The sequence below is a fragment of the Athene cunicularia genome (genome assembly GCF_003259725.1).
Source record: "Athene cunicularia isolate RWA chromosome 6 unlocalized genomic scaffold, athCun1 chr6_part1, whole genome shotgun sequence".
NCBI classification, from domain to species: domain Eukaryota; kingdom Metazoa; phylum Chordata; class Aves; order Strigiformes; family Strigidae; genus Athene; species Athene cunicularia.
The window spans coordinates 1,258,647-1,284,711 of NW_020799105.1; the positions used below are offsets into that span (position 1 = coordinate 1,258,647).

The 26,065-nt window shown below is 36.3% G+C and overlaps 1 protein-coding gene across 31 annotated transcripts in view; it reads left to right on the plus strand.

Moving 5' to 3' along the window:
• Positions 1–26,065, plus strand: part of KCNMA1 (potassium calcium-activated channel subfamily M alpha 1) — a 529,533-nt gene that overhangs the window by 490,453 nt on the left and 13,015 nt on the right. For all 31 annotated transcript variants that reach the window (XM_026850996.1, XM_026850999.1, XM_026851000.1 and 28 more), the window contains 2 exons: positions 14,852–14,965; positions 18,234–18,364. In XM_026850996.1, coding sequence (XP_026706797.1) covers positions 14,852–14,965; positions 18,234–18,364 — 245 coding nt within the window. The remainder of the gene's footprint in view (positions 1–14,851; positions 14,966–18,233; positions 18,365–26,065) is intronic.

A 26,065-nucleotide genomic window follows, 5' to 3' on the forward strand; every position in this document is an offset into this window, starting at 1 on the left:
ACAAGATAGTTTGAAAGTTATATACCAAAGCAGGCAGCCTCATGAGCGTAATTCTGGTATCCTTCTTTGCTTCAGTACGTATTGTTTGTTTAATAAATGGTTATTTATATGCATAAAGGTGGTTGGTTTTTTTAAAGGACATATGTGAATTCAGAGATCAATGTCAGCGTTTATTCTTTAGTATAGAAGAGATACAAAGTATCAATATCTAGGAGATTCCACCAGTCTAATAAAGTTACAGGAGAAAGCTAGATTTTTGGTTTTTCCAGTTAGTCTGTGATATCCACTGTAGAAGAGAAGAATCTAACACCTGCTAGCATGTTGCAGAACCTAGCTTTAGGATAAAACTTACAAAATACTTGGCATTCTTTTACAAGACAGACCTAGTGATTTTTAAGTTTGACATGGTAAAATTTGAGGCAGCCAAGACTTTCCGTAATAGACACTCTCTAAAACCTTGGTAGTTTCTGGTTATCAGGAACCTTTTAAAACTTTCAGCATCTGCAGAGTTGGATATGCAGGCTGAACTGAAGTATGACCTTCATTTGAGAATCAATACTGCTGTGCTGATAATGTATTTTTGCAGCTTTTCTTTTTAACATCTGAACAAACCAAACTTGAAATAGTAGATCTATGAATTTTTCAAATGGTATGGTAGGAATTTTTATTGAAGGAGGAAGTGTAAACTTTGTTGTTGAATAGTTATTGTGATTGATTTTTATTCAAACACCTCAGTAAGATTATGGTTACTGGGAATTTCATACTGACTTATTCGGATACAAGATTATACAAAATTTCTGCAATGTCAGAGGAATCCCTGATCTTTTGCAAACTTTGCTTAGAGCTTTAACGTAGATTCTATGAAAGTATAATTCAGATTGGACCTTACATGTTGATTTGAGGTTTTGTTGATGGTATAAATTTTGTGTTCCAACTTTAAATGTCAGATGCTCTTAATACTAATACGGGAACATGATCACTGGTTAGTAATGAGAGGCAGAGTATCTCTACAGTGTAACAGCATATATATTTTCTCTAAGTTTGACTTCACAGATTTTTTGCTTAAATGCATAGGCAGGATTATAATGTTTCTGGATGTCATCATAGGACTTGCTATTTCTGTTAAATTCATGTTAGTCTGCTTGTTCTGTGACTTAGAAATGAGTCTCCAAGTGAGATAGCCAGACATTCTTTAAATAACTCCTGAGAAAAAAGGAGATTCCACTGAAATCAGACGGTGGCATGTGGGGACTGAGAAAATGGTGGAATTGTTTCTTGTTTGCTTGAAGACAGATGGATTGGATTAATAACACTACAGTTACAGGAGGTATTCTTAAGAACAAAAGTTCCATTACTCACAAGTGTGAGCTTGCTCAAAACCAGTTTGTGTTGTAACAAAATTAAATTCAGAAAAGTACTTGAAGCATTTTATTTAGCATATTAAGCTGTGTATTTTAGAAACTATACGTTATAAACCCTCAATAATTTGTGAATTGTTCCCATTCTAACTTTTTATGTATGAAGAAGATGTCTTTCTAGAACAGTAACTTCAGACTTTTCAGAAATAAATTCAGCTATATAAAAAAAATCTGTTGAATTGATTGATCTAATCTACCCTGGCTTGAAATCAGTGTTTGACAAGCTGTTTAAAATAATGTTTTGGTGAACTCTTTCCAAGAGGACAAATATTGAAAAGATTTTTCCATATACCTCTAATTTAGCAGCCTTAATTCTAGTTTAATAAATGTGCCTAAGCAAACAGATAAATCTCAGATACTCTATTACATCCTAGTTGATTTCATTGCCTGCTCCTTGCAATGAAGTCTTCTTTAGAGTCCATAAAAAAGGGATTTTGCCACAAAATCTTGGAAAAGGATTCCTTAAATTATGACATTCATGGAGTTTTTAAACACAGATTTGAAGTCTTATTTACATCATTTTCTTAGCCAGACATGTGGCATGTAAAGTAATATTTCTGTTCTCAACTTCTCTTTTTTTTTTTTAGTGTCTAGCACCTTCAGTAATTTTACTAAAAACTAATGCAAATTGCAGACTTTTTGTTTTTAAATTTCATTATTAGGTGCTGATGAGCCTAGAGTGAGACCTAAAATTCATGAGAAGGTAAAAATGTCTTCATCTTTCTTCTTGTCCAACAGTAGAGACAAAGTTGATAGCTAGCAGTGTGGAAAGGACCTAGAGTGTTTACTTCCAGGTGTTCATGAGAGGATGGACTGGGGATTGATTAGTGAAGGGAGGCAGGGGACAGAAGTGCCCTCCTGAGCTTTTCCTCCAAAACTAGTACTCTCTTGATTCATTTCTCGATAAGATTTCCATCATGTGGAAAGCAGGAGCTACCCTTCGATAAACAGTGGGAAGTCTGTCAGGAAAAAAAAAAAAGGTGGGGAAGAGAAGGAAGAGATTCTGCTTACTTGCTCGAGAAGTACGTTACCTTTGTGTCTCCCAGGTTTCTCAACATTTGAAAACTTCATTATTAACTCTTCGATTAAATCTTCACATCAGTTCTTGAGTGGCAATGTAAATTCTTGTCTGTCCGACATATCTTCCATTTTGAGCGAACAGCTGTAGACTGAATTAGATAGACAAAGAGGGTGCTTCTTAAAATTTGGAATATATCTTGATTTTTTTATTTTATAGCAATGTGCATTACAGTGTCAAATGTAAATAGGTCTTAAAATTTATCTACAGATTTATAGTTCAAATTGGCCCTGCCCAAAACCACAAACTTTTTAAACTACCTCACTAGCTACAAAAATCCACATTGCAACTTGAATATTTCTTCTTAGAATCCTATAAAATACAAGAAAAAGACTAAAGACTCTCAGAAATATTCAAAACCCTTAGTTGAAAGGACACCAATTTCCACTGATATTGGTACTAATGAAATTCAAGGAAGTAAGGAAGTAAGTATTTTATTTTTTTCAAAACATTTAACTCTCCAGTAAATAATAATGGATAGGAAAGTTTAATTTAGTAAGTGTTTAAAGAGATTATGCCATTTTTAAATCCAAGAGTAGTATTTAGATGCATGAATGACAGTAAATAGTCAATATAATACCAAAAACTACAAAAAAACCCCAACCTTGCTTGATGGAAATTTTCAGTGTGACTGTGCTGTGCACTGGATACCATGGCATATATTTTATGGTTTCCATCTAATTTTCACTACTTAAAGAATACCACATTACATTTTACTGTTATCATTTTCTTTATCAGCTTGGTTGCTAGTGTAATGGGTTTTGGATCTCATATAAATAGAATAAATATGGAGCTGATATAGAGACACTTATTAGATATAAAAATACACTTGAACTATGAGAGGCAGGCAAAACCCTTAAAGATTTTAGCAAATGCTCTAATAAAATAATATGAGTCATTCTATCCTGATAATGAGTTACTTTTCTTTCTAAGATTAATATTCACTAAGATGGGAAAGTCTGTGAGCCAGAATAGTGCAAACTTAGCTATGGAAAATTCATCTTTTCTTAACAGCAGGCAGTATCTCACTGATTTTGAGTATACTTTTCCTTTTTTTCTTGATACATTTGAACAAATTAATTGTTTATTTACACTCTTGCTTTGGATATTCTTCCCCTGGAATGGCCATGAGAGGCATAAGTTGCTTTCCGTCTTCTTGATTCTGGATCTGCTGGTTGAAGCAGAGGTTCCCAAACTTTGCAGATTGGGCACTGCCAGTAGTATCACTGCTGTTCTTCAGGCAGTTGTGTCTACACAACCTTAGATATTAGTAGTAGCTAATATATTGCTACTGGTACATCATCCAAGCATATGCAATTAGAGAGCTACTTCAGATTCATCCTGATTCCATAACTGTGCAATTTCTAGTGAGATGATTTTTTTAATGTGAAAAAAGAGGAATAGAAAGAAAAGGAAATCTTCACTGTTTTTTTCCAGAGTCAAAAGCAATTGCAATAAATTAGCCAATATTAGTATTCGGTAGACCAATATTGAAACCAGAATAGAATGCAGCATACTGTATATGTGACATATAAAACAGGGATAATATACCAAGTTGAACAGAGTATAAAGCTGGTTTGATGTGTTACCCATTCCTCTGAACGTCAGTATCAGAGGGTTGACATTTATGTTAATGGAGGTGTTTTCTGGAGGTCCTTACCTTCCTATTACTTTATTGTGCATGGCAGGGATCAGTTTTCATACTGGCTAGTAATAACAATATTTCTGAAGTGCAACTTACTGTGCTGATGGGATGATATATGTATTTTGAAAATATACTCCAAACCCTAGGATGGTGTTTCCTTATTCCCATTTCAAATTGGGCACTATATGTTGTTTTCAAGGTTTAGATTAAAACCACAACAGGGCTGTAGTAAGCTACCTTTTTGGACCAGAAGGGTTTTGTTTGAAGAAATATACAAATACTCCTTAGGCAGTTATCATTCCCCACAGTGTTAACTGCACATGGGTGGGAGTGATTTATTGTGCTTTCTATGGAAAAGTTGGTTGGGTTAATATTATGCAGACTGGCATAGTTCAGAACAACTTGATACTCATTTTCATGCATGATATCTGTGAAGATGTATTTAACAGACATGCCACTCTGAAGCTATGTATGTTACAGAAGGCAGTATTTGAGTGACAAAGAGCATGACTGATTTTTTTTTTCCCCCTATTTATGGTGTTCAGTTTGGAGTTCTGGTAAAAAATATTGGCTTGCAGAGAATCTCTGTAGTGGCATTCTCAAAGTATGAATACCATAAGGAAATTCTCTGTTAAGGCTCTCATTTTAAAAAATATATTCACACAGGAAGACAAAATCCACATTCCTTTACTCTGAGCATTTAATCAAACCCTGACATTTTTAAACTACAAATTTAACCTCTGGGATCAACTGCATACTGTCATTTGACTATGTGCTTTTATTACAACCTGTTCACTAAAAAGTTGTGACAGGATTTGGTGAAATCTGGCAGGATTGGACATGGTCACAGTATGCTCTCTAAGTCAGCAGGCTTTACCAAGAGTTGCCTCTTTACAACGCGGAGTAAGACAGGAGAGGAGCTTTTGGATACTTGCAAATAGGTTAAACTGCAGGAAATGTGCAGGAGGCCTGTGGAGCATACCTGCTAGATAAATTGCAGGTGGTCTTGATCTGAATCCAACCTGTCTAAGAGCTCAGCTCTGGGAATCCAGTTCAGATTTCTTTGATAAAATGAGGCCTTAGCCTTCACAGTTAAATATTTGATCCCCAAGACAGCCCTGAATGTGGGATTTTAGTTTTGACCCAGCCTATAGAGAACTTAATGACATTTTACTGTAGATTTCCAGCTCAGTTCCAGCTTGAGTAATTTACAAGTCTGCTGGCACTATTTAGCCCACATAAACCATGAAGTCGACTGTAAGTCCAAGTTGATGGAAAAACAATATTGCTAGAACAGTGACAGATGTTGATTGTCACAAAATGTCTGTTTAAGCGTTTTGTATGGATCCATTTCCTCACAGCATACACCTGAAATTTTTGTAGAAGTTAGAAAGTAATTGTACTTAAAGACATGTAATGATCTGCTAAAGAAATTGTCAGAATACATACTGCAAAAAATGACTGCTGTGGTTATTACTGTTGCTGCTCAGGGGAGCTATTCGGATGCCTCATTTATTGGAGTTTAATAGATTAAAAGTCCAAATTGAGTCTCATGATATAAACCTAATCATATTCTAATCTGCATAATTTTCCCATAAGAAGCAATGGGAAATTTGTTTAATTCTTGTTTCAGTAGTTGCCAATCATGTGTTGGAACACATTGTTACTTTTATTTATCAAAACATTTTTATTGATTGCTTGGTATGACATCTGGCTTTGCTCTTCCTTTTTCAATGAGGAAAAATTTACTTTATTTGATACAATGTAGGATATAATGATAAAATGTAGCATCTCACCTAACATTCCTTTATATCTTTTTTTAATGGTGAGCTTTCCATTTAATTTGTAGTTATAATGCCTGTCTCTCTAAACTAGGTAGCGTAGCTTAATTGATTTGATGTTATATTCAGCATATTTATTTATTTTTGCCTGAGGTCTAAATATGCAAGGTTGATTAATTATTAAACCAAAATAAATTTGGCATTATTTTATACTAAATTCTTTTACCTATAAACCTGTGCTACACTTTTGTGCTACCAATTTTGTGCCCTAGAAGCACCTAGTATAGAAAACTATTAAATGGTAAATGATTAGGGATAATTAAAAATAAAGTTTGTAATGAAAGTGGCTAAAACCCACAAGAATTATAATTTCTGATGTTATTATGAATTTAAGTATCCCATAATAATTGCTGAATGAATACATGTTACTATTTCTTCTCTCTCTTTCCAATTATTTGTATAGTGTTTCTTTCTGAACAAAATAAGTAAAAGCAAATGGAAAAAAAAAAATCCTTTCAGAAGTAGCCAAACTATTCTAGCACCTGGTCAGTTGTATTAGGAGTAGGTGCTATAACTTGAGGTGTAATCACGAGAAAGAATAGTCACTTGCTACCAAGAGATAAATTTCCACTAGGAGAACAATGTGAAACAACTAAATTCTTTCCCAACAGGAGTAGGATTTGGAAAAACAGGTTCATGACAACAGTGAAAAGGGGGGAAAAGCAGATGGAAAACCAAGAATGACATTACAATTACAAAACAAAACATGAATTTTACAAATCCAAGGCACATGGTATATTGGAAGGAGTTAAAATATTCTCTGACCAATTTGTAAAAACAGAGCATTTAATCAATCTGAACACATCCCATGCAATAGGGTAAGTAGTTTGAAAACAGTTGTCCTCTGCATTCTAGAAATCCTTTGTATTTTACTTTGTGTTGTCCCAGGTGTATTCAATTAGAGAATTATCCAATCATTCCTCTGTTTCTGAGGATGGCTTAGAAAATAGATGCTTAAAGATAGTTACAAGATGGTGCTATCAGGTGATAAACACCTGATGCCTGTCCCTTCTTCTTGTTGCACAGTAGAGAACCTATAGAGTGTCTCAAGTTTAATATTTAATTTCCCTTCTTGATAGCCTGAAGGCACCAAGCAATTATCCTGGTTTGCTTTGGCTGTAACCATTATGCCTGTCTTCATGGCCCATACAGGCTTCTGTGATTTAATCTTTCCACTACTTTAAAGATGAAAATATTTTCCTAAGTTTTACACTTTTGGAATTGTTTGCTTATGCACTAGAGACTGAATAAGAAGTCGCTGATATACTCCTGGAGTACATTTTATGTTCCCAAGACAGTTGTGTATAAAACAATATGGCTGCATTGTGTAACAGGAGTTCTAGTTCAGCCTTGGCTTTATTGTCTAAAAAACAAAACAGAACAAAAAGGATATGTCACACCAAAGAAATCAGTAACCTAGGCAAAAATTTGCTTAGAGCTTTACAAAAGTACTATACCACTGAAAAAAATAAGGATGAAGACTCAGAACCATGATACTCAATTTTGTTTTCCCCTTACCAGATATAAAAAGAAATTAAGTAAAATTGTACTTGATTTCTCTAAGAGTGAGGACTCTTCTTGTCAGACTACTACTGGCCAGCAATATTTACTGTGCAGAGAAATAAAGTTTCCATTCTAGCAGACATGAAGGAAGTGCTATGGCTAGTAACTATGTATTATCACTCTTAAAGTGAGCAAAGCAGCAAGGAGAGATCAACTCTATGCTCTGCAAAGCATTAGTAAAGCAAGCCTACTTGTTTTGGCAGCTTTGGGTTTGTGTAAGCTTCTGGTGAACCTTGGAAGTGCTATGGCTTGGGTAAATAACTTGTAAGATTTTGTGAAAAAAAAACCAAACCTACAGACAAAAAGGAAGTTTCAGATAGACTTAATTTTTTGTGTGTGTATTTGATGGTGAAACTCAAAATGACACTTAAACTGGGAAAAGACACATGTAAATATCTGTGAATAAAGCCCTGTGAAGTTATACATAATTATGCACTATGCTTAAAATATAATTCTACTTTTAACATATTATGATGTTCAAAATTGAAAATGGAAACAATATGATATCATTCAATGCAAGACCTCAAGATGATGAAAATCCAATCCTTCTCTTAACCTTTGTTTTTAGAGCTTAATCCTGCCTCACTAGAGCAGCACAAGGACCAGCAGACCTAAAAACCCTTTACACTTTCAGAATATGGGACCACTAACCCACCCAAGAATGGTTCGCATGCTTTGGGGAACAAAAACTAACATTGATCCCACTTTCCTGTACTTTCATTAGAGCTTTGATTTGGACATTTTCACAATAAGTTTCTGTAATTCAACAGTATGTGTACAAAGAAATGTTGGAGAAGAGCACTTTCTTGGGAGGAAGATGACAGCTTGTTCTCTGTAACAGTGTCTCTCAGCATTCAGTGCTCCAGGAGTTGTTCCACTCCCAAAGCATTGGAGGGTTGTTACAATCGAGAAAGTTATTCACTCTCTGTGGAGTTAACCTAGCCTATGTTTGGGCCCAGGGCATCTCTGAAGATGCTGCAGCCTCTGAGAGAGCTCGAAGCTTATGCAGTCACATCTGCCCCCCCACGTTCTCCTTTTCCAGAGCTTTAGAGATCATCTCCAATAAATTATTAGATCTTCAAGCACAAATTATAGTAAAAGTAAGAACTGAAACCAGAGGTAAGGATTTCCACATTTTGAGGCCAAAATACAACTCTCTGTCTCAGACCACATGGGACATTGAAGATAGAATTGTTTCTAAATTGAATGCTGTAACAGATTCCCAGGAATGTCAGCAGCTCTTTTACTGCATGACTGCTGCTGAACTTTCCAGGTATACCCAAGTGGTGGTACTTTGGAGAATAACAGGTATAGTCTATCATTCAATTGAATTCACTGGAATATTAATGGACATTGTCAGCAAACAGTAGCAAAGGGATATAGCTCTGAGGTCCTTTTGTAAGAGAATTATTTCTCTTTGGCTGGCTCTGCTTAATGAAAATCCTTGTTCCCTGTTTCTGCATGATAACTTGTTGGGGCATGTTTGACAGTTCACCACCTGTGTGTTATTCAAATATGCTCAAAATATGATTGTTGTTTCATGCTTCTTAGATGAGCCAGAGCTATTTAATAGTATATATGTGCTTTTAAAATTATATTTTTGAAGACATTAGTGCATACATTATCCAGTGAATCCCATGGCACCTTTCCCTAGAATAGCATTATTTAAAAGGCACTATCAATTTACATGGCACTTTAATGACAAGGCCACAACCTTTAGGTCTGTCAAGTGGATTTTCAGTTTGGGAAACTGCATTCTGTCAGCATAGAGTCCCTGTTTAATAAAACAAACATCTTTGAAGGGGAAGGGAGGCAAAGAAGAAAGAGGCAGGGGGAAGGGAAATAGGATCATAAAGGATCCATTATGGTCCTTTAGAACAAAAGATATTTTATAAATGTAACATCAAAATCAGGTTTGAGAATATGCCCATCTGAGTCTCAGTGAAGTCAGTGGAACAGAAGCAATACACATTCAAGAGCCAAGTTTGTTTCTATATTAAAACCCCAGTAAACTTTACTGGACCCTCAGCAAACTGTTATATTTACTGCTATCTAGAGTAAACCTTCCTGCATTTCATAGGACAGTACTCAGTCAAGTGAACTGCATGGGAGTTTATGGCCAGCACAATCAGATCACTTGGCCATCAGGGCAGTTGCTCCAAACAATATGTAAGCAGGGCAAATTATAATTATTGCTGGTGCTTTCAGTGGGCAGAAGTCACTGTTAAGCATGACAGCATTCTTTAATTTTGAACTTCATCACAGTGACACTGTGGCTCCCAGAATACCTGCATGTTACTGCTGAGCCACATTTAGTGCTCCCTGAGTTCCTGAGAGGACCATGGATCAGCTTGGCTCAGGAGACACAGCTCTCACAGAAGCCCAGTGCTGCTCATTCCTTTGTAGGTGGTGTTTTGTAAGAGACAAGGACAGCCAACTGCTGAGCTCTGAGCAGAGCATCACCTCGATCCTCAGTAACTCTTAGAAAAAAGATTGCCTCCTTGTGGGGAGGAAGTTTGCTCAAGGTTCTCCTTCCACAAAGATGAGGATATCTTAAAGAGGTAGGATCTTGTGTCTAATATAATTGTTTGGCTGTTTCACCTGCTTGTGTGAGCAGTAGTATCCCAGAGGGAGCTGGGACATACTTCTTTGTGCAGAATCAAGACACTGAACCTCTGCTTTCTGCAGAGAACTACAGGAGGCTCAAACTCCTTCAGAGCAGGTAGCTGAGATAGGGCACAGGAGTCACTTCCTCTCAAAGCAGGAGGCCAGGAGGGAAGAAGTGGCTCCCAACTGCCAATCCTCACTGATTTTGATCATGTCAGGAGCGCAGAGCCTGTGTTCTTCTCAGAGGCATGATCTATTTAATCCACTGTTTGTCAGCATGTTTCTTCAGAGTAGGACAAAGGCTTGCTACCTCTTGTTGAAGTCTAAACCATTTCCTCAGTTTGATGTTATGTTGGTTATCACTATAGCCAATGGATGTGGGTTGACTCTGGCTGATAACTAAGCCCCTACCCAGTCTCTTTCTCACTTCCCCCCAGTGGGATGGGGGAGAGAAGCAGAAAGGCAAAAGTGAAACAAACCTCATGGGTTGAGGTAAATACAGTTTAATAAGTGAGGAGAAAAAGCACAAAAAAACCCAGAAAATAAGTGATGCAAAGGCAATCCACTCACCCAGTACAGCAATTTAGTACTGGATGCAGTGTGGCTGCAGGAACTGATATGATTGTGCTGCACCTTACCTCCTAATTGTGGATAAAGAGAATTCCCTCCTCCAGAAGCCCCCCACTGTTACTATGTTTCCTCGTGCAGGGACTGTGCTCAGGCTTGCACAGGCCATGTGACTTTTACTTCAGGAGTTGATCCTGCTAAGCAATTGTAGCCACAGCTCCCTCAGTTGTTTGTTGAACAAGGAGACACTGTGGTTATAAGAAGATCACGACTATCAGCCCTGTTTTGTGATTTTGATGAGCGTTAATGGAACAAGATTTGGGGATTGAAGGAGAAAATGGAATATGAAAAGGAAAATGAAAAGAGGCTGTGAGGAAAGCATGTCATTTCTAAATGAATGCTCTGTGCAGAGGAATTGAATCTTTTCACAGCTGAAAATGGATCTTAAATCTGATGCCTTAGCTTGTTTCAGCTTCTGTAACGAAATAGAGATTTCCTAATACCCTGTGACCTGAATTTCTCCCTGCTTTATGGGTGCTATTCCTTGACGTACAAACCTGTATTTTCTCAAGTCAGCATTTGATGATGGATGTCAAAGTACAGGTCATGTATTATGCATATAGCATTACCGATTTAAGGTGTTTACTCGTCAAGTTGAAGAAATTCAGAAATGTCATATTCACTGAATCTGCACAGCTGTCACTTGTAGTTTTTCATGCCTTTAAATGAAAGTTCTGATAAAGCAGGTTAGTTTTCCAGCATTTTTTTTTCCTCTCTTCTGAAGGAAAAAAAATAGCCTATGTATAGAATTTACATTGTGATTTGGGTGCGGGAATGTGGCCTGAGGCTATATGATGCCTTGTGACTCCAAACATGGACATACAAAATCCCTAAGTATTCCAATTTTCCTTTTCCTGAAAATATTTCAAGATGTTTATATTTTTTAAAAGTGGATTTGTAGAGATGTCTAAATTAAGCAAGGTCAAGAAAATTAAACTAAAATAGATATTTCTCACATCTTCCAAGGCTATAGGATGAAAAATATTAAAACATGAGTCTATTTTTCATTCAAGGAGAAAACAAAATCCCTTTAACATGCTTCCTGCATTTCAGACTGAATGCACTGTGTGCAGTGTGCAATTACAGAGCTCCTTGACAGTCCATGTCTAACAGAAATGCCACATTTACTTCAATCTTCTAACACCATCCTAGGAAGACAAATATTTGAAGGGTTAGAGAGAGGTGGCTACAAATAGCCTTTGATGGCGAGTATGCGTGTGCATGCCTCTCTCTGTGTGCACATTGCAGTAGAGGGAGGGCAAGAAGGACTTATACATTTAAATGCAGTTATGCCAATTTGCTTTTAGCTAGAAGGGAAATACTGATGTGCTCTTACCTTCTGAAGAACCTGATTCACTGAAAGATGTTTTAGGGAGTGCATCCTGAGATGAGGAGAAACAAACCTTCAGGAAAAAGAGGGAAGCAGGCCTCTAGTGATGCTTCCAGCAGAACAACCTCTATGGTGCATGGGAACAAGATTAGTTTTCTCTACTCTCAGATGAGTGTATCTTGCTGCTGCCATTTTGACTTGTAATTCTGCAGAGGACCCATCTGGGTCTGCCACCTTAACTGGTCAAGGAGTCTACAGCTACTTGAGCTTTTTTTAATGTGCTCTGACAAAAGCTGTGTCTTGCCTTTCCTGTAGCATAACAGAATGCAAAATTTAGACACTGGAGCCTGCTGCACAAGGAGGTGTCACACTAATATCCACCTGTCCTCAGATAGCAGTCCCTCTCTTTGGAGTCCCACTTTAATTTTCCTGCTGTTGTAAGAGTGTCAGGGTTACCTGCAACTCATGTCTGTTAGACTCACTTTGTGAGTTTGAGAAATCCTAGTCTCTGCAGAAGTAAGCATTCAAAGAGCCAATATGTCTATCAGTCACAGGGCCAGACTCAAGGAAACATCTGCAAACCAACACAACTTGGGAATGCAACTCACTGTCACCATGCCAGTCTTACTGAATTAGTTTCAGCATGAGTAGTATTAAATGACCGACTTAACATTGCCAATATTTCCGATTGTCTCTAAGAAATCTGCTTTCTAAAGATTTTCTGTGCACTGGTAACATCAAATAGAATTGCTTTGCTGTCTTAGGTTTGCCTATGGCGATGTTTTTGTCTTGCAAGCCTGTTGAAGATACCACGTTCACTTCTTTTCTCCTAAAGAATTTCTTCACAGACTTTTCACTCCCTTTTTACTTATCCTGTCCTTAAAGTCTTCATGTGGTATCTAGCTTTCATGTGATAGTCAGAAGGAAATTCATATGGGTACCTTCCTTAAGGGCTAGGTAAGTCTCTTTTCAGTGATTCTAGTTTTATTACCTATATATTCTATATTTGATATAGAAAAAACATAGGGAGAAATGAACTGAATATCAAATAAAAATTTAAATCCCATTAAATCAAGCAGTCCGAATCTAGTGGTCCTTATAGTTTGTCTTGTTTAGGCATAGGTTAATAGTGATGGTAATTATCACCAGAAAAGCACCATAAATCCCTCAGATAATATAAAACTGGTACAACATGTTAACAAATAGAGTTTATTTTAGAGATTTCCTGGTTTGTAAATTAGTCTCCAAACTGAAGAAAGACAAATAGATAATATATCATCATTGATCTGCTACTGAATTTAGAAGTATGACTTCAACACAGTCAAACAGTTTCCACACTGCAAGAAGATAGTGAAGTTATGTTAGGAATTAATTTGGGTGTGATTAATTTAGAATCAGTATATGGAGAATTCAAAACTAGTTCAGACCAGTAATGACAGAGGATCAAAAGACTGTCCCTGGATGTCAAGTGTAAAGTCAAAGATCTTGGGCATAATGTGACAAAAAATTGAATGTTTTCTCAGAAATATATGTTTTAAAGTGATCTTGGCTCAATCAAATATTTTCCTAAAAATGCTGCCTTAATATTGGTCTACATGAAACCCTTAAGTCAAACTCTGGCTTCACCATCACATCTGCATTAATGACATTAAATGAACATTCCTATGCTTTCTGCAGCTTTAATGGACAAGGGAGATGGAATGCCTTAATCTCAACTGTGAATTTCCAGTCCAACTGTTGCATAGGCTTTTTAACCAAACTCCAAAAGGCTCTTCCTGGGTAGTTTTTTAAATAAATAAATAAATAAATAAATAAATAAATAAATTAAATTCTTAGTGTCAAGAGCTCCATTTCAAACTGCGTAGAGAATCAGTCTGATTCACAATATTTTTTAGATGTGAACCTTGCTGCTCTCTAGATTTTTCTTTTCTTTGAGTGCCTGCCAATATGTTTCCTCCCACCTTTGTTTCCTTTACATCCCCAAAGGTATAAAACTCTCTAGTTGCTTTTCAAGCATCCCTCTTACATACTGTTTGAAAACCTGTGTCTTCTTCCTTCCATCCTTTTTTTTTTTCTTAGAATGCGCCCTTTCATCCCAGTATAACTATAATTGTAGCCCTCTTAAAAATGCATAATATGAATGATGCACCTGAAATTACAAAAAAAAACCCAAACAACTTTATGTGCATTGTATTGCTTCTGAAAAACAGTTAGAAAATTTTAAATCCTGAATGTTGATCAAACCTAAAACCTGCTAATGGAAGCAATTTGTTCCTTGTGGTTGTACTACTGTTTACAAAAAAATATACTCTTTAAAATGTTAATTGAGGTTTAAGGAAAGGTGTTTTTTTCAGATTTATTTGAGATACTAAGAGGACAAAAATTAAACCTCTCTAATCTAAAGTCTTTAGGTGTTTATTTATATTTAAGTAAGCAATACTCTTCCCATTATGCATGTTTGGATGCAAAGGCTACCTAGGATAACAAAATAAATTTCATTTTCTCCATTATCTACCAAATATCTTACAGTAGAAATGACCTGCATATTTGTGAATGATTATGCTTTTAAGAAATAATTGTTGAAAATTAATTCTTTTTTTTTTTTTAAATGACAATTTTTTTTTACTATTCTTTTCTGAGGAAAAAAATGAATAGAGAATTCCCTGATGGTGGGGATTTTTGTAATATAATTTGTGCCGTGTAAACTTTCTCTTTTTTTTCTTTTTTTTGGTTTTCTTTTAGGCTTTACACCCCCTGGGATGGATAGGTCATCTCCAGACAATAGTCCAGTCCATGGCCTGTTACGTCAACCCTCCATTACAACAGGAGCCAACATCCCTATTATAACAGAGCTAGGTAAGGAAAGCTAAAGTTTATCCTTTCATGTACGTTCCCATATCTTTTTCCCATTTCCCTTGTTATGCAGTCTCAGGAAAATTACCTATACTGTATGTCAGAGTGCTATGTTTTCTCTTCTGATAACTGTTTTGAATTGCTCTCTCTAAAGAAAGATTAGTAACAGTTGTTTCACTTTATTTGAGTAACTGAAATGTATTTCTCTTTCCTTTGAGTTTTCTCCATTTTGTTAAATAAACACTCTATCAAACAAGATGCTTTTTACATAGTGTAACAAATAAGCAGGGGTCTTTGGGCTAAGGTTAGAAAAGAAAAAAAACACAGTAAGTATGAGCAGACATTTCCTGTTCATTTAATCAATAGTAAGAGGCCATTTGTTTATTTCTTCATGATCCAGAACTGTTTAATCATGTGTAACCAAACACTGTATAATAATATGAGACTTTTTACTCCTGAGAATATGATGATGGTAGGTAACCAGGCTCTGATTTCCACTCTAGCTGTGGGTATTTATGTTGTCAAGTGGTGTGATGTGAAGTGCAGAAGCTGTTCTGTTTTTTTCATGGCAAATACAAACTTGATTTGTGGTCCTTTGTCCTTTTATTTCTTTTTTTAGTTTTATTTTTTAGAGCCTTACTTGTCTTTTTCCCTTACTTTATTCTCTTTCTGTACTTTCTTTTCCCCCTAAATACTTTACTTATTAGCTAAGCCTGGCAAACTTCTGCCTTTGGTTTCAATCAGTCAGGAAAAAAACAGTGGAACCCACATTCTAATGATAACTGAACTGGGTAAGAAGTGCCTTTTTCCTTCACATCACTGTCTTATTTTCTGTTGTTGTTGTTCTTACTGTCATCAGCTTTTCCTTTATTTATCTGGCTGTATCAGAGGGGCTACCCTCATAGCACTGCTTTGAATGTGTTTTATTTGTGGTTCTGGTTGAAATTGACTGTCTCGTTCTGGCCTTTCTTAATGATTTTTTTTTTTCACGCAGCATCAGTAAACCTTTGATCACACTCGCCTGACCTGCCGGCTGTTTTCATAGCACCTTCTCACCAATTCATTTTCTTTGGCCTGGTTCCCCACCTCCCGGGCCCTTCCTCCCCTCACCAATTTTTCTCTCCTTTTCTCTCTCTCTTTCTCTTGCTCTTTCTCTTCTTGTTATTTCAGCCTATTGTCAATATGCTGAACATGCCTTAGCAGTTCTCACAGGAAATCTAAGAAGAAATAAAAGATACCAGAAAAAACAAACAAACAAACAAAAAAACCCCACCACAAACAAACAGCATCATACTTTCCCTTAAGCTACTTTTTTGTTTATTTTGCAGAGTAGGACTTTTCTCAGAAGCTCAGGTTTTGAAGCTGTAAAACAGCAGCCACGCTTCTGCGGTGCTCTCTTTCATTAGAGCGCTCACCAGCTTTTGCAAGCAGTATTTGATGAGCATTTCCTATGGTGCAGCACCGCACATTAAGCCTACCTCACCTAGTCCAGAGGCTTTTTGTAGAAATCCTAGCATGCTAACTTGCATCAGGATGATAAAGATATGGAGGAAAAAACACACTTGCAGAATTCATGTTAGATTTGTTGTACCTTGGAAACTGACACCATTCACGGCTAGCAAGGTGGTGTCAAAGTCAGGTATTAGTCTGCCAGATGTAAGTGGAAAAAGAATGATATTGTCAATAGTGCTTGCTCTCAACTAGCAAATTAAACTAAGGCACAAGCTCTTCAAAAAGTACATTTTGAAATGATACATCAGGCTTTCAAGTACTATTTTGCTCAAGAATCCGGAGAATAAATTGATAGCCATTGTACAAAGAAAGAAGTATTGTGGATATTGGTGTTTGCTAGGATGAAATTCTTCTGACTCCCAGGGCAGAGCACTTCTCTGTTTATAACACTGAGGTGTTATGTTTTCATAGTTACATCAGGGAGTGGGAAGGCAGGATTTTTAAATCTTACTTCAGCTCAGGTACTGGCTGAATGATCATGCCTCAACAGGGCTCTCAATGGAGGATAACAATTCTCATGTCTTTCAGACAGGTGTTGTGAGACTTCATCAATAGTTATGTTTTGTAAGCTAAGCATGGCAAGCATAGTAGTATATACAGGTTGGAAGAAGAGTGGATGGAAAATGAAACTATATAGGAAGCAAGATCAGAACATCAAGCAGAAGTTCTAACCTAAGAAGTCCAGAGCCAAAACCCAATCAAGCTAATGCAACTCTCAAGTTGTTTTCAAAGCTCACTGGGTTGATTCAGGAGATGTGTTTCACATGGGGATTAGGGACATTGTCAATGTGTACAGTTTCTAATGCTGAAAAAGTTTTAATTTCCCTTCTTTGCATGGGAACTGAAATTAATTTGTCATTTAGTAAGTTAAAGAGTATTTTGGTGGCATAGCTAAGCATTCTGTGCTTTCATGTCAGAGGAGGACTAATATGGAAATGAAGTCCTTCATGAAATATGATCCACTTAATATACTGATCTCAAGGAAACTATTTTTAGTGGAATGAGGTGGAAGCAGAGAACTTAACTGTGACAGTGAAATGCCAGAGAAAGTCTAAATGACAAATATTACTTTATTTGGGCTTTTTCTTTAAAACAGCCTGATGCAGATTCTTCTTCACACTGGCTAATACAGAAGTGAAGTTATGGAGACAAATATTTGAACAAAAGGCCTTGCGCTGCAAGACAATAGCTGGAGTATTGCTCATTCATTCAGATAGATGCATGTTAAAAGGACAGTTTATCCTCTTTAGAGCTGTAAGTGCATTAACACCACTCCAGTAAGAATCACAGCAGCACGTCTAACAGATGCCTGTGGGCTATATCAGAGTTTTATGGACAGCCTTTATTTTACAGTGGCGTTCTGTCTTGGTATCTTGTAATAACATTTCACTGTACACATGCATACAGCCTCAGCCACTGTACCCGACCAATGCCAAGATTGTTTCAATATATGAAAGAGCATCATGTATGTCATTTTGAGTGCAGGCACCTGGTGCCACAGAGCTACTTTTACAACAAGGTGATAGTCACCTCTCAAAAGTGAGAGTGTCACCTCCTACAAGCAAGATAATGATCAACAGATATTTTTAAATGCACATTTTCACATCCATCTTGATTTCATTTTCAGTGACATCAAAGACACAAGTCTGTGTTTCCAGACATGCCGTTTCTTTTTCTTTCTGACTGTCTAATGTGTAAGGTCACATGCTGGTGACCCAGAAACACCTTGTGATTTTATTATTATTATTATTATTTTCAGTAAATGATTCAAATGTTCAGTTCTTGGACCAAGATGATGATGATGATCCAGACACAGAATTGTATCTCACGCAGCCCTTTGCATGTGGAACCGCATTTGCTGTCAGTGTGCTGGACTCTCTCATGAGCGCAGTAAGCAAACAAAACCTTTTTCATTCCCTTCCATCAGACTTATCATGAAAGAGTATAAAAGCGTAGTCCCTTTTCCACAGGTAGTCAGGAGTAGACACTTTTCTCTTAGATGTCAAGAGACTTTCAGTGCCTAAATTAGGTTATTTTTTTAGTTGGACACAGAGACCTTAAAACAACTGAGATATCTAGGACTACCATAAATCCACAGTTTTAAGAGCAAAGAGTCTCATGTCAGGCTTTAAGGATAATAATTTCCAAAAAATATTGTATCTCTCTCCTGAAACCTAGACCCAAATTCAGTGTGTCGGTCCCTATGCTCACCATTCATGTCAGACAGCATCAACCATGTTTTAAGCTTTTAATTTCCTGTAGCCATGAACAATGCTCTGAGTATAAGCACTGGGGGACACTGACAGAACTATACGAAAGCCATCACATGAACTCTACTTGTGTGAAGAGAGGTCATCATCTCTTTTTCACATGAGTTGTTTTGTGAATCAAAACGTAAGTGCATGCCAGAAACTACAGATGATGGCCTTTGGTTATGTCTACATTAGGGTTTTTAGTCTGTAGTCACAGTATTGTTTTGAAGCAAACACCTTGGTCATACTTCATTTCATCCTCCCTTGCTTCATATTGGCTGTTTTTTCAGACCAGTCTTGCTTTGTGTGAGCTGCACGTCTTTCAGAGGGACCTTAAGCTCTGCTGGATGAAGCAAGGACATAGTCTTTTTCAAATCTGAGCAGTCATTCTGAGCTCCCCATGGAATAAAGTTCTGTAGTGCTGGGAATCATCTGTTATAAACACCAAGTAATATTAGAAATGCGCAAACGGATTTCCTTAAAGGAGCCAAATCTGACCTTCCCTAAACTCAGAATGAAGCTTTTTGCTTTAAAGAAAAATTCAGTGATCCGGATTATTTAATATTTTATTCGCTTTTCATATTTATATGTCTGTATTTCATATTTTTATTCCCTGATTTGTTCCTCATATTTTCCATCCACAGATTAATAATATCACTCTACACTGATAATATTATGTTCTAATGCAGCCTAGGAGTTTGCAATAAACTCTGAAAATACTTTTTTTGAAAGTTATTTGCCATATTTTGCAGATGCGACAAATTCAGAGCACACTTAAAGTCTGTACCTCTGTACCTTCTCTAATTAAAATCTCTATGTATTTTCACATTATAAATGGGAATAATTTAGCATTAAGGCTTGAAACTGTTATGGCAAGACCTGTGTATCTACTCACATGGTTATCTAAATCAATGTCCCAGAATTAACTGTTTAGTAGGGCACTTCCAGGATCATGGGAAAAGTAGGGTTAATTCTTCTGATTGCCACTGGCATCACCACAAAAGAGAGCGAAAATATTGTGGACACTATTGCTTTCTTGTGCAAAGGTATGTCATGTAAATAATGAGGCAATAAGAAACACATGGACCATGACTGTTCAGAATTTTTTACTTGGAACTCATCATATAATCCTCACAATATTTTTAGTTGTTGCTAGCTTTTATTAACTTACAGTTTTTGACAACATGCCTCTCTGCTTCTGCAATTCTTTTCTTCAAGAGTCTTTTTTTCAAATGTTTTCACATCTAAGTGGTCATATTATATGTCAGGGACAGTGCAGCCTGAAGCCAGAGAAGTAAATGTGATAACAAGAGCAGAAGAGTCTAACTTAGGAAAAATACTAATCAAGAAGACAAGCCAAGGATTCAGTCACTTAGAATTGTTCACCATCCTGTCTTTCCTTTCACCACTTTGCTGATCGGTAGCAGCATTATTTTCTCTTTTATTCCTCAAAGGCCTAGTAAAGAGTTTGAAAAGTACAATTCTTCCTGACCCTTCAGAAAGTGTAAGATGTGTGAGATGTTTTCCCTTCACTATCCCTGTTCTCATGGGAAGGATGTATTCTCCTTTTACTTCTTCTCCAAGGAAAAGAGTGTGTCTCACGCAATCTAATCTACTTGCAGTATATTATCTCTTGGTTTGTTGGGGTTGTTTTTATTTCTAGAGTACACTTGTTTTTAGGGACCAGCTTCTATTTCTTCTGTCTTACTTCAAGCCAGTACTAGCAAACTGAACCCAAAATCCTATCTAAATGATGAGATCTACAGTCATCCTTTCATCCTATTAATTTCACAGGAATTCTGTAACAAGGAAGTAATTCACACTGTGCTGGCCTGTACCAGCTCACTTTGAGACAAGGATATAGCTCACTATTAGATCCATTTAATGATTCAGGATTTTTTATTGCTTGATTTTTATAGAAAAGTTCCAATTTATGATCTCTGTTGATATCTCTGGAAGGCAAATTCCTTGTATGGTCTACAATATAAACATACAATGTATGAACTGCTACATTAATATTGAATGTCTTCTCACAGTAGTGGGGTTTTGTAGTAAAACAGGTATAAGAAAGATTAGAGAGTAGAATAAAACCCACACATGCTGTATTCTTTCTGACCTGCAGGTAATTTGAAGCATACATATATATAAAAAAAGAGATACAAAATAGATTTAAAATAATTTGTTAAAGTATTCAGTTATTGAATAGTGATAATTCAACAGTATTTATCAGCATTAAATTAATATTTTATTTTACATATTTTTTTAATATAAAAGTAGTGGACTAAACCCTGCTCATACAGATTAGAAAATGTGTTGTCACTTTCTTATTCAAATCTGAATGCTGAAGTTCATTACGTTCTGCTAGTTTAGCATCATTTCCTATAAAATAACAGATATTTTAGATTTGAAATTGTCTGTTATTTTCTTACTTCAAAGATAAAAGGTTTAATGAAGTTTACCTTTCAAAATACTATCTACAGGCTATCTACACACAGTTTGCCCTCTGCTGCAAAGGCAATATATTCCACAAGCCTGTGATTCACAATGTGGTAGTTTGAAGATCATTGCTCAGAAGACAATAATGAGCTCAAAAACTGCATTGTCTTTTTTATGAGTTGGTAACAGTGGTCTCTCCAGGCTTCAGTTAAAGTGCATTATTGTACTCTGTGAAGACTCTAGGCACGGTTCATGTTTTAAGTGTGGCAGTGGCTATTGTTAAATCATGCCAGCTAATCATTATTATGTCTTTGAAGAGACATCTACTGCCATCAGAGACTTGAATGATATATTAATATTTGTTTTGTCATAACATATGCAAGCCCAGGGAAAGAATAAATGTAGCCTGTCAGTCTCAAGGTGGCGCTGCTCCTGAAAAGCAAAGCACATGCTCATGTGCTCTCAGCCAAACTGAATGTGGCTAAAAACATGGGATTGGCAGCACCTTTTAGATAATGTGGGTGTTTTGTAAAAATATTATCTACAGCTGTAAGAAAGTTACGTGACACAGGATAGCTTAAGAAAAGCAAATTTTTGAGAAGTACTTTTCCCTTTTCTGGATCTTGTTGAGATATTCCAGAAAATCTTGTGCATGCAAGGAAACCAGTTTTATCAACACGTAGTACCTTCAAAGGTTTCAACAGTTGACCTGGGAGCCAGAGCTTCTCTGTTACTCCTTTTAGTGCTGAAGATACGAGAACTAAAAAAGTTCTGGCAGGTTGCATCCCTCCCATACATACTGCTGACAGTAGACTTGATACTGTCCAAGTGGTACCGTTAGAGGCAAGGATCTCTAGAAACAGATTATACCATTTAACATTCAATATCCTAGAATTTATTTCCTTCTTCTAGAACTTCATGTCTTGATTTTTGTTCTATAATACTAAATTCTATTTTTTCTTCATATAAACAAAAGCACAGAATGGAAGACAATAGTTAAAGCAGTTAAAAATAACTTTTCAGTATACTGCTTACTCAGGAGTTCTCCCTCAGGGATCCTCAAAGTCTTATTTACACAGAAAAGAAACGTTTCTAATCTATGTCATGGACATTTTGAAATGCAAGACTATTTTTTATGCAAGTCTATTCAGGGGATTAGCAAGCAGCGTCTTGTAACCCAGTGTACCAAACTTCTTTAAAATTTGGACAATATTTTGAGACGCAGTAGACTTTTTCAGACTGTGAAACACTTTTATTATTTTTCTGCTGTTGATTCTGTCTCAGAGGCCTTTTTATTTTTTTTACAAGTTACTGATGTTAGCTCAGTCATTCCTCAGATTTGGATATATATTATTCGTTGAACAAGATTCCTCAAACTGAAAAAGTAAAGCAAGTTAAAATATTTGTTTGAGAGCAGTGTTAAAAACTGCATGGAGTGGAGGAGGAGTCTTCTTAAAAGAAATCCCTATAAAAACACTAGAAAACACAAAAATGGCAGATATTACTTGGAAAATGACATTTTTTGAGTAATTATAAATGAAAGGCAAAGTGCTATTAAAGCAATGTTATTAAAAGATGTGCTAATTTTCAGTTAAATTTTCTGTAAAAGACCAATTAGTTTAAAAGGCTTGACAGCATTAACTGCAAAACATAAGCACTCTGGTAATTATACTTTAAAAAATGATTCAACAAACGGGAAGGCATCCCTGAAATGTTTGAAAGAGCTGCACTACAGTTCTGGAACATAGGCTAGGTGGCACTACTAGCTCAGATATCTATGTCGAATTCCCTTGCTTTTTACCTAGTTTCGGTGTCTATGATGCATTCATTTCCTTTTTTCTGTGTTTAGACTACATCTATTTAATGTTCTCAATCTGGATGCCAATTATAGGGATGTCATACAGATGTCCAGTGTGTGTTCAGTTAATGGCAGTAGCAAACAAGCATTTCTTCAGTTATGATTTTACAGTCAACAAAAGGGATTCACTACCATCACTGGAAAGTGTCTCGTTACTTTTAAGTACAGCACCACCTTTCCAAAGACATTCTGTAGATCAGTTTCTTATAAGTACTGGCATATCCAGGCCATGCACCCTCCCACTGAGCAAGTAGAAGATCACTCTGAAATTAATTTCAGTGTATTACTATTCCAAAGGAAATGGATATCAGCTAGTGCAGCTTTTCAGTGTCCCGCAGTACAAAAGAGGTAATGAGAGGAGTCTGATTTTTGTGACAGTTGAAAGCATCGACAGACAGGTTTGTCCTGAGGAGTGTGAAATATATTAGTACAGGAGAAAGCAACCCTGTTTAGCAGAAGGTGACAAGTTACAGTTTCCTATTCACCCATCCTTTCTTACTTATGGTTGGGCATTTTCTGATGGTTGCAATGCCAGAGCAGTCTGCCTTGAAAGTTGGAATCTTTTCACTCATTGATGGCAAAAACCACAAAACTCATCACTTGGCCGTGCTCATCCATCTGATTAAATGGTGACATCCACATTGGTCATGGTGTGAAACCCGAATTAAGCCATTGTTCCAAGATAAATGTTGCCTCCTTTGCTAATAAGTGTCTTAGCTTCGCTTTAACATTTGTCTAGCAGTGGGAGGCCTTTCTCCAGTGACAGGGTTCTGTTCCATGGAGAATAGACCTGATTCTTTTCTCATTTGCATCACTTTCATAGTAGTGTATGGCTCCCAGAGTTACTCCAGTTGGCACATAAGTCAGAATTGGGCCCATTACTTCTTAATTGCACTAGTCTTGGGGGAGAGGGTGTTTATTTTATTTTGTTCTATTTTATTTGTATTAATGAATTTGTGACAGGTGCCTGACTTCATACATTATTTTACCAACGCTTTTATTTCTCAGTTTAGTATGAGATCTGTAGTAAAAGGAGCAATATGGCCACAGTATAATTTCTTAGTAGATCATGCTCTAGTGAGCTACAACTGAATTTACAATAAGGGGTCATTGTGCACTTGCACAATACAAAATGCAGATGAGCTAAGAGAATATATAATGTTTAAATTTTGGATTCTGGATATAGTTGCCCTAATTTGATTTACAGAGAGAGAGTCGGAAACCAGCAAAGGCTGGCCTAATGATACCTCCTAAAGAGTAATAAAATTATTAGTACAAATTTTGCATGTTTTACTAATCCCTGCAACTCAGCAGTCTATACAAACAGGCTATTTTACACAGAGCAGCATCCATCAGTGTTAAAGCAGGTGAATGTTTCTTACCATAGTTGGCCTCATTGTAAACCAGACCTAAAAAATCTACCAATAAAGTATATGCTTTACTTTTGTTTCACGTTCTTCTATCTTGACTTATAGATGAAAAACTGAGAATAGAATTTCTGAATAATACTATATATCACTACTTAAAGAAGAAAAGGGAGTCAAAAATGCTGAATTAAAGTGGGGAAGGCATAAGAAAAGACACTATTGCGGAAAATGGTATGCTTCTGTGAAGATAAGTGCTTGAAGTGCCATACAGAATATGTTGAAGCACATTTTTACTGAAAGGGTTTTTTCAGCTTCTACAATTGCAGTGCCTCCAACCTCTAGATGTGGCAGTATTTGGCTTTATATCCATGAAACTGGTGTCAAGTGACACTATTGCCTAACTGCAGGAGTAAGAGAATTGTGCCAATTATTTTAGTTCTGAGTGGTATATAGTATAACAAATGCTAAGAAAAGAGACTAAAATTAATGCCAATTTTTTTTTTTTTTTACTGAGTACTTCCATGTTGGAAAGGTATAACACAGTGGGAAGAGTTGCCAAAGAGGGCAACTCTGATTCTCACCTCAGGGACATCAAGGAAGAAATAACTGAAGAATAAACAATCATGCCTGAATGTCTTCTCTCTCTCACTACAGCAATTCCTACTAAACATCATGTAATCACTCCAGACTTACATTCCTGCAGGGGATAACATTGATTTTGCTATATGTTAAGAAAGGTTTGAGTGCCTCCATGTATGTAAGAGCTGGTTTGAGATTAGCTGTTGCTTTAGACTAACTGAATCTTCCTGAACCCCTGCTAATGACAGACAACTCTTTACAGTACACTTTGTATTCAAAATATGTAGTGCCTTATTGAAGCTAATTTAAAATAATTTGAGTTGATGGGATGCAAATATTTGCTTTAGGGCATGTATAACAATAACAATATGTTCCTCTCAATTTAATCAACAGGTGAATGGTATATATGCCTATATAAATAAGCAGAGAAGCTTAAAGTTATGAAACTTTAGTGTAACTGTGAAAAACGTTGATGCATAGAATTAATTTTCTTCTCTTTTATCTGTCATCTCAAGTGAACAATAAAACTGAAGTTTCATTATACAAAGAAAGAATATCAAAGTAACATGGATAGGAAGCCAGTTCTGCTTTTTGATCTCAGGATAAAATATTTCAACCTGTACCTCAGTTTACCCATGTATTAAATACAGTTACTTTATATGGATAGAGCAATGAATTTCATTTAAAAGTATTATTTTAAAAGTATTATCTTTGGATAACAAGCAGTGTTTGAAAATTCAGTATGCATTTTCACTTGATTGGATTACAGACAATTTTTCCAAGTCCTAAATTCAATAAAAGTCACAAATCTAGGAATGGAATTCACAAATCCAGTAATGTCTATCCTGTGTACTCTACAGTGAGCTCATTTTCTTCTTGTATGTCCCCCATGCTTGCAGCACTTCTGAAAACATGGATATTAGTGACATTGTAAGTGATGGGGAGTCTTATTTTTGTTCAACATTACTTTTCACCTAGTATATTGCATTGCAGAGTATCTCTGAACTATACCAGTATACTTTTAAGAGAACTTGAAAGTCATTCATCTGGCATTAAATTAATATTTAAATACCCATTGTTTGCCTGACAGACCAGCAAT